This window comes from Meleagris gallopavo, chromosome 1 (assembly GCF_000146605.3).
Source record: "Meleagris gallopavo isolate NT-WF06-2002-E0010 breed Aviagen turkey brand Nicholas breeding stock chromosome 1, Turkey_5.1, whole genome shotgun sequence".
Classification (NCBI taxonomy): domain Eukaryota; kingdom Metazoa; phylum Chordata; class Aves; order Galliformes; family Phasianidae; genus Meleagris; species Meleagris gallopavo.
Genome location: NC_015011.2, coordinates 100,403,925 through 100,412,660, shown reverse-complemented (window position 1 = coordinate 100,412,660; position 8,736 = coordinate 100,403,925). Strand labels below are relative to the sequence as shown.

Genomic DNA, 8,736 nt, shown 5'->3' with positions numbered 1-8,736 from the left:
AGATTGGCTATTGTGTGTTGGCCACCACCTGTGCATGAAAGACACCATCAACATCCCTGTTTCTGTAGATTTCACGGCAGGTAATTTCTTGAAAAGCAAGAAGCTGCTGGTTTTCAATAAAAGAAAGTGCAACAGCAGACCAACTTCTTATTTTCTTTATAAATGAAATATCAGATAGCAAAAATCTTGGGTTAGAAGCGTATTTCATAGACAGAAATAGCATGAAGTCTGTCTCAAAAAATGAATCTGCCAGTTAAAACTTGTGCAGCGGAACTGCAAGTTTCATCAGTAGCATGCTGAAAATACAGCATATGAAATTGTTCCTTGTTACAAAAGCTGAGAGATTTGTAGCTGAAATACCAAGGTTGCATTGTGGCAGTATTCGCTTACCTTCAGGTATTAAATAGTTTAACGTTGCGTTGTTGTTTTGTTTTCCTCAAGTAAAATGTTTGAAAAGGTGATATATCCATTTTAGTAGTTTGCTTGAAAGCTCCTATCTCCAAGCCAGAGATGCGACAGACAAATCCATTAACCCGCCATCCTTGCTTAAGGGCATCTAAAGGAGTTCAATTTCAGAAGCTGAGATTTGCATTATTCATGATCATGATCTAAATGCTTTAGTTCTGTTTACAGTGTCTGTTAATTGCTCCTGTATTTCTTTATGATTAGTAACTTTTAGCTGTCTTAATCAATAAGATGAAGTGCTATGCTGAGCAGTTAATTACGATGGCCCTGTCTGCTCAAAATAAAGCAAGCTAAATGTGCTTGTGGCTTGTTTGAGTAATTGGATTAAGCTAGGAGAAGTCTTGTCTCTTCTGAAGGGAATGAGGTTTAAAGTAGGCAGTCATAGGCTGTCCTTTTAGTTAAATTGATAGCACTCCCAGTAAACTGTTACATTTTTTTCCCCAACTTTAGTTGGAGAAGATGAAGGAAAAAAATCAACCCAGAAACTTCTCCATAAATTTGTAACTTTTTTTTTTCTTGGCAAGGTCACAAGAATGCTATCCTATGTCTGCTGCTCATACTTTATTCTTCTAATAGAGGTACCTGTTGGGTTAGTTGATGGAAAAAATTGAAAGCGTTTGCAAGTAGAGACCACATATCATATAGTGAATGACTTGCTTCTGTTTCATCTGAAGTTCTGGTTGAGCTGTGCTGCATCTATAGAAAAAATTTATTTGCTTGGAGGATTTTATGCAAGTGATGTATCACTTTTGAGGTGCTCTGGAGTTGCTTAAATAGCAATGTAGTATTTCTGCTTATCAAGGCAAGCTGAATAACTTGTCCGTTTGTGGAAAATTCTCTAATTACTTAGTGGAAGGAAAGGGATGGTTGACTGTTAAATTAAGTAGAAGTGATTTCCTTGGTAGAAGAAAAGCTGAGGTAGAGAAAGGAAATCATTGCCAATAGAGCAGTTCCTGTTTCAGTTTTTAAGTTAAATCACAATAACATCTTAGCATCTTAAAGAAGGCAGGAAACTAAATGTTCTTTTCAAAAACCAAAAGCTGAAATGCTTGTTTTAATTGTGGCATTTTAACTTGCAGTGATAATCTAATACGTGAGTGTAGTTAGAAATTGACTCAGTGTTTCTGAGTGCAGTATGTTTCATCATTTTAAGCATATAAAATCCATTCTTTTTTTTTTTTTTGGCTTGTCTAAATGAAGAGTGAAGAAATTAAAGATACTGGATTTATAATACCTCTTGTGAAGGAGTCTTTCAGTTTCTTCAGTTTTTCATGAATTCTTAATGATTTTAATTTTTCCCTTGAGAAATCTTCTAGCTATAAAATTAAATGTAAAAAAATAAGCATTTAAGCATAAGTGCATACTCTACCATATCTTGAATGTGACAGGCTCACTTCTGGGAAGTGAATGGCTATGAATCCCTGTTGGCTTTTCTCATAACAGATGTAACCTGAAGAGGAGACTTGTGTGTGTGTGTGTGTGTGTGTGTGTGTGTGTATGTGTTGAGTTTTTCAGGTGCTAACATTGAACCACATTCGAGCAATATATGTTACCAGGTAGACAACTCCTAAGGGCAGAACAGGTGGAAAGAAAATCACTTGATATGCATTATTGATGAGGTCTTTCAGAATGGTGTCAGCTAATCTACCAGCCTTTGCCATACAGGAGGAAGGGCTATGCCTGTTCCTCAGTCCTGCCTTCCCTCCTTCGTGCTGCAGGCTGTCTGGTGCCTGTGATCCTCCTGGGTGTAATCTGCTAACCTCGTAGACAGCTGGCCCAGAAGAGAAGGAGAGAGCTGGGAGAAGACCGGGGCTTCTTTCTGTGGGATTATAAGATGCACATAGTAGAGTCCACATATTGTCCATGGAGATGCTGGGAGACCCTTCGTGCATCTGGTTGCAGGAGGTCTACAGGGTTAGCTTGGGTCTGGGACCTCAACCTCATAGCGCCAAATGATGAGAACTGAACAAAGTAGAAGTGTTGGCATGGCAGCCTTACCTGTCCCCTTCTTAAGCAGAGGCACACTGTGGAATAGGCTCCCCAAGGAGGTGGTTGAGTCACCATCCCTGACTGTGTTTAAAAACCATTTGGATGTGGTGCTCAGGGACATGATTTAGCAGAGGGTTGTTAGAGTTAGTGTAGTGTGGTTAGGTCGTGATTGGACTTGATGATCTTCAAGATCTTTTCCAACCTGAGCTATTCTATGATTTTCTAGTACTTCAGTTTGGTTTAATTTCCCAAAGGATTTGCTGCTTTCAGAGTTGAGTGTAGTGCTGGTACAAAGGGAAGACGCAAAGGCAATAAGCCAGGGGATGCTCTGGGTTACAGCGACAGTCTGTTTGTCTTAACCATGCAAGGCATGACTTCCCTTAGTTTTATTTCAAGTGTCAAATAAGCATTTAACTTCTCTAGTCCTGTTGGCAGCTGTCATTTTATTTGGCAACATTCACATCTCACACAAGATTTTGCAAACAGTTTTCCATTTCTGTTTGGACAGGAAGATGGTGTCTCATTTATTTCATAGGGATGGATAAGGAGGAGGAGGGTTAGCTCAATAGCTGGAATTATGCAGATATTCAGGTTTTTCTCTTTAATGAATGAGAATGATGGGAACATCCTTTCATGGTGTATATTTGTGTGTAATTATAGTAATAAGCAGCAATTTCACTGGACTGTGAGATGGAAGGATTCTGAGGTTGTTTATATGGTACGAAAAGCTCCACAGAAATGACTAAGAAATGGTAAAAATGCATCTGTGCTGCATGAGACATTGCTGTGCCACAGGAGTGGCAGTGAGGAGTTCACCTCCTGGGACTGCCTGATGCCTGCTGATTTTTTTTCAGCCTCTTCTAATCCAGTTCACAGTCAGTGCAGCATGGCCTGTCCCCGTTCCTGGCTGGAAGTAGATTCTTTCGCTGGTGTTGGACATGTGCTTGCTTTTGTAGCCTTCCCAGGAGTTTTCACTCAGCTTCACTGTTGTGGTAGGCCTGCTGATCCTTTCATTTCAGCTGCTGATTTATCTACTTTTAAAAGACTTTGTTACCCTGGCAGCATCTTGAGATTGATTTCAGCAGTGCTAGGGATTAAGATGAATTAGAGGGCAGGTAGGGTGCACCTTGGGGATAAAGAGAGGCCCATGGCTTTTTGAAAACAGGACATTTGAAATTGTTTCCTGTTTTCCCTGACCCATAACGTGAATTTTGGGATGATTTTTATCAGTGATCAAAATGACTAGGTACAAGTAACAGTGGAACAGAATCTTTAAAATGTTTAATTGCATACAAGTGGTTTTTTTTTTTTTAACCTTTCCAAATGTTGGGAAGGAATAAAGTAGATTGGATTCCACAGATATTACTTCTTTTTTCTTCTGTTCAGCCCCATGTAAGGAGGGAGGCTGCCAGGTGATGTTGGGTTGGGCTGGGCGCTGTCAGGGCAAGGAATAGCGCTGGCTTAGAGCATCTCATGTGTATTTTAATATTTGGTTTGGTAGATGATATTCTGTAATTTTATTGAGCTAGACCCTTACCGTTTGATACTACCTCATCCAGTGCATTTTAAGGCTCAGTCATAACAAAGCTTAAGTGTAAGCTGCCACTTCTAACTCATTAAGTTTATAAGGCATGACACGATGCATCCTGGGTATTCAACATGTAAATGAGCTAGAGATGGTCTTGATAAAGGTTGTGTTGTTCTTTTCGTATTTGTTGAAGACTTCCCCACATCTCCCAGCACCAGTATACTAAGTATGTTTTGAATGTTAAATTTCTGTAATCAGCTCTGAACGTTGTTCTTTGTTTAGCCGACGCTGATGAGGTAATTGAGGGACCTGAAAAAGTTATTTACAGCTTTAGACTTTGTGTTAAATTATTGCATGTCTGAATTTCACTGGAGATGTTATTTAAACTTCTCAAATTTGCTCTATTCAGTTTCTGTCTTTGTGGCCATGGATGGGTGAGCTTAGGCTTTGATTCAGGCTTGCTTATGCTGTTATAGCTTTAGAAGGACTGAAATGTCAGAAGTGAGAGTAAAACTTATTTTTTCTTCTCCTTTCAGGTGCCTGCAGATGGAAATGCTGGACTGTTGGCAGAGCCTCAAATTGCCATGTTCTGCGGCAAACTCAATATGCACATGAATGTTCAGAATGGAAAATGGGAATCTGACCCCTCTGGGACCAAGACCTGTATCGGCACTAAAGAAGGGATTCTGCAGTACTGCCAGGAAGTAAGTCTCTTGTTTGGGAGGTATCTGTGGTGTTGCTGTTTAAGAACCTACATGCAGGTGCTTACAGGAGAACTGAATCTCCATAGGGATCTTCCCTTTCTATTTTTCCTCTTCTGCTCTATTGCCTTTTTGTCCTTCTGAAAGATGTTCTCCCCAGAGGCTGTTAAAACAGCTTCAGAAACTGGCTGCAAGAGGATTATTGAAACTATTGTTGGATAATTTTGTCCCTGTCTTATGCCTATGGGGAGGCTAACTTTATAACTCAGAAGTTCATTGTATGTTTATAAAACATTTAAATCAGTTTATTTAAAACACTTTTTTTCATTCTGGGCTGGAATCTTGGAAGTCAGCTTCAACCACGTCCACTGTCATTGTACCATCATAATGAAATATTCTGGGTCACTCCAGAATTATTGGTCTTTGCACCACACTGAACCATTCAGAGTTTCTTAATAGAAAGAGCTTGCCCTACAGATGAAGTCACAATGAACACTTTCATATTCGAGAGCAGTAGATTATTACCCTCTCATTCATGTCCTAAGAACAGACTGTGTATCTAATATTGTTTTGTTTCCATGCTGTGATAGCATGATAACCTTGTACCAGTGTGTGACAATTTGAAAAGAAAATGTGGATTTCATGCCATGAAACAAAAGGGCATGCCTTGTGTTGCGTTAGTCCTTACGTCTTTTTATGCCATCTCTGCTGTTGTTTTTTTTTTTTTTAAAAGCAGAGGTTATTGCTTATTGCTATAGCAGTAGCTGTCTTGCTTCCTAAATGTCAAACCAATTCTTGTGAAAATGCCTTTTTAAAAAGCAAGATAATTCACACTTCAGATCTCTCCTCTCTTAGCGTCTTCATCCCTGTCCTTTCACCCATTGATTGATTGTTCCTTCTGTTTCTGGCGATGTTTTCTTCAGTTGTTTGAGATTGGGATTTACGGTCTTGAATAAAAATTTTAAGAAAACTTCTGGTGGCTATTAAAATGGATACTTCACCAATAGCTTTCTCTTAATAAAAAGTATTGCTTTTTGAAATTAATAGTATTTTTGCCTACTACTAACAAAAATACCAAACATGACATACTGGCAGGGTTTAAAAGACTGCTTCTTGTTTTTCACTGTCTGCTTTGAGTTATCTCAATGAAGTTGTTTTATGCATAGTGAGAATACTGAGCATTGGGAAAGGAATAAGGAGATGAGTGAATAAAAGCCCATGAGGTAGAAAGTCGTTCTGAAGTTACAGAAAGAAATACGTTAATTTACAGGAAGTAAGAACAACAACTAAGGCAGGAATGGTTCAGAATTGACAATGCAGTTAGAGATACAGATATAAAAGGATTCCAGAACAAGGACTGGGAACTGTAAAACTCAGCTGAATGTCAGGTGGTGTAGAAATTTTGCATCATAGAGAAAAATGCTCTCATTTGATAAATAAAAATGAAAAGAAAAGCAAAAGCAGTTGTAAGGCAGTAGCTGTATACTGACAGATGACAAATGGATCAATAAGTGAAATCATTACTTGCATGTAAAAAAAAAAAATGTTCACTGTGACACAGCTGAAAGCTGGCACAGGCTCTCAGGGTGCGGAGTCTTTGACCTCAGAGACTGGGAGAGCTGAACCCTCAAAGGACTCAAGCAGCTTGGGCTTTGATATGAGCCCTGCTCAGAGTAGGGGGAGGAGTGGGTAATCTTTGTAGGTCCCTTTCATCCTTTGTTTTTTTTTTTCCTGTGAGTCTAAACATTTTTCCCACTGGAGGAAAGATTGAGAAGAGAGCTTCTGTTATTTGGGTTTTTGAGAGTTACATATTTAACCACAGTGCAGCAATAGCCTTGATTGAAGTGCTGATTGTTCATTAACTTACTACTAGCTTATCCATGTTATGATTTACCTAGCTAGAGAGACACTCAAGAAGTACAATGCAGTGTAGTCAGCACTGTCACAGGGCAAGCTGCTGGTTGATCTACTCTCTAGAAATGGGGCAGGCATCTTAATGGTTTTAATTTTAATTAGTGGCATAAGATATCAAAAGGCTAGAGAGGTAGTAGGCATGGGAATTGGAGTGAAAAATCTTTCCCTGCTGTACTCACCATGGGTTGAGTTTGTTCATGGAACAAATTTTGTTCTGTTTGTTCATGGGAAGGTGCTGATGTCCTGCCTTAGTTTCCTTCTCACCTGGGCTACACAATTCATCTTGTAGAACTGACAGTGGTGGAGACAGGACAGGCTGCTATGAGATGCCAGAGCATTGGTAGCACCACAACTCAGGACAGGGCTGCAGCTGGTTTAGGGATGGGGAGGAATCGTATGACTTTAATATCTAATGAGTTTAATGCTGCTAATGAATACAGAAATTAACAAATACTATGAAGATGAGATCTACTGACAAGATAAAATTAAAAGTCAGGTTGAAATTGATCCAGCGCAGTAGAATGGACCGACACTCCTGGTTTTGTACAACTCTTTCCCATAGTGTTCCGTGCTTACCCTTGTCCTTGTGACCATTTCTGTAGCATGGTAGGTTTGGCTATGGCCAGGAAAAGGCACTTCTGACTTGCTTTTGTTTAACTTCGTTACGATCTGAGAAGAGGAACGGGAGAATCTGGTACAAGCACCATCTTCTGTCAAAGAAAGGAATTCGGAGAATAGCACTGGTACGTGCAAGTCAGGCTGACTTTTTAGCTGTGGAAAATCTCTTGCTTCATGCTCTGTATATACTTTGTATCCTGGAAATAATAAGTGAGGCTGTGGTTTTCCACTTGCCTTCTGCTGTTTACCTTGCCTTTGCGATAGTGTTTGCTGTTATCAGGCCCAGGGAATGGGGCAAATACATATTTTCCTATTAGCAGGAAGCAATAAGCATCCAGGTTATATGGTACCCCTTGCACTGGAACAGAATGTGGCTAAAATCTCCTTTCTTCTTAGTTTTGCCAAATACAATCTCTTCCTTCCTTTTTTTTCTCCAAATAGATGACTTTTTGGGATGCAGTCTTTCTCAATACAGACAGAGGTTAAATTTTTGTACTGCATTAGCGAAGAAGACAGTACTCTGCCTGGGCATCATGGCAGCTTCCTTCCTTCCTTCCTTAGTCTAGCTGGAGCAGCAGCCGATGGTACAACAGGTGCTAGGATACTATGTTTTTTTCCAACTCTGAGCAGAACATTGGAATGACAGGGAGCAGAAGATGATGAGATTTTCCCCTGCATTTCTAGTAAAAAATCTATTCTGTACATCGTGTTATTCTAACTAGTTTTTGTAACAGATACCTTGTGTAAAGTTCTCACTGTAGATCTCGCAGAAGCAGCCTATGCAACCAGTTCCTTCCTTCCATGGCTTTTTCTTCCATGAAGGTATCTTGAAACCAAAAAATGAATCTTCCCTATCATCAAAATTTATTACAGTAGATGTTTCCTTAGAAGTGATTTCAAAAAGAGCTTTTCTTTACGACTCGAGGCTGGAACATGTATGGAGTACAGAAGGACTTAGATTTCTTCTCTGGAGAAGATGTTACAGGTATCCTTGCATGTTTTCCTTGAGATTGTCATAGCTGCCTCTCCTTGACTGTTGCCAATGTAGGTGGATTTTGGAAGTCTTGATGAAGGAAGTTACAGTAAAGGAGCATTGCAGGGCAGAAAGGGAGGAAAAAGTAATAAGCAGAACCACCTACGTCTTTTAAGGATATGTGTCACTTGTTGTTTCTTCTCATTTTTTGAGTGGGAGCTCAGTGCAGTACAGGAACTGTCTGGATTTATTTTTGAATAGAGCATCCCACAGTTAAAATTTGACACCTCTCAGACTTATTTGAAGGGAGATGGAAGATACTTGAATGCTACTTTCTGATTTTCTTGAGTTCAATTAAACTCTGTTCCTAAGCTAACAAGGAGTGGTTCTAGAAGCAGGGCACACTGATCTCTTCTACCCTGAAATCTGTGAAGTCTCTTGTGTTTTTAAGCTAGGACAAACTAGGTGAAAATTAGTAACATTGACTTGTTTACTGAAGAGATAGCAACCTAAGCTCTGGTTGCTTTTCTTTTTTCTACTGTTTTTTT

General features: G+C 39.5%; 1 protein-coding gene across 2 annotated transcripts in view; it reads left to right on the top strand.

Moving 5' to 3' along the window:
* Positions 1 to 4,504: 4,504 nt before the first annotated feature.
* Positions 4,505 to 8,736, top strand: part of APP (amyloid beta precursor protein) — a 160,848-nt gene continuing 156,616 nt past the window's right edge. For both annotated transcript variants that reach the window (XM_010722443.3, XM_010722435.3), the window contains exon 1: positions 4,505 to 4,686. In XM_010722443.3, the coding sequence (XP_010720745.1) occupies positions 4,567 to 4,686 (120 nt within the window). In that variant the 5' untranslated portion in view covers positions 4,505 to 4,566. The remainder of the gene's footprint in view (positions 4,687 to 8,736) is intronic.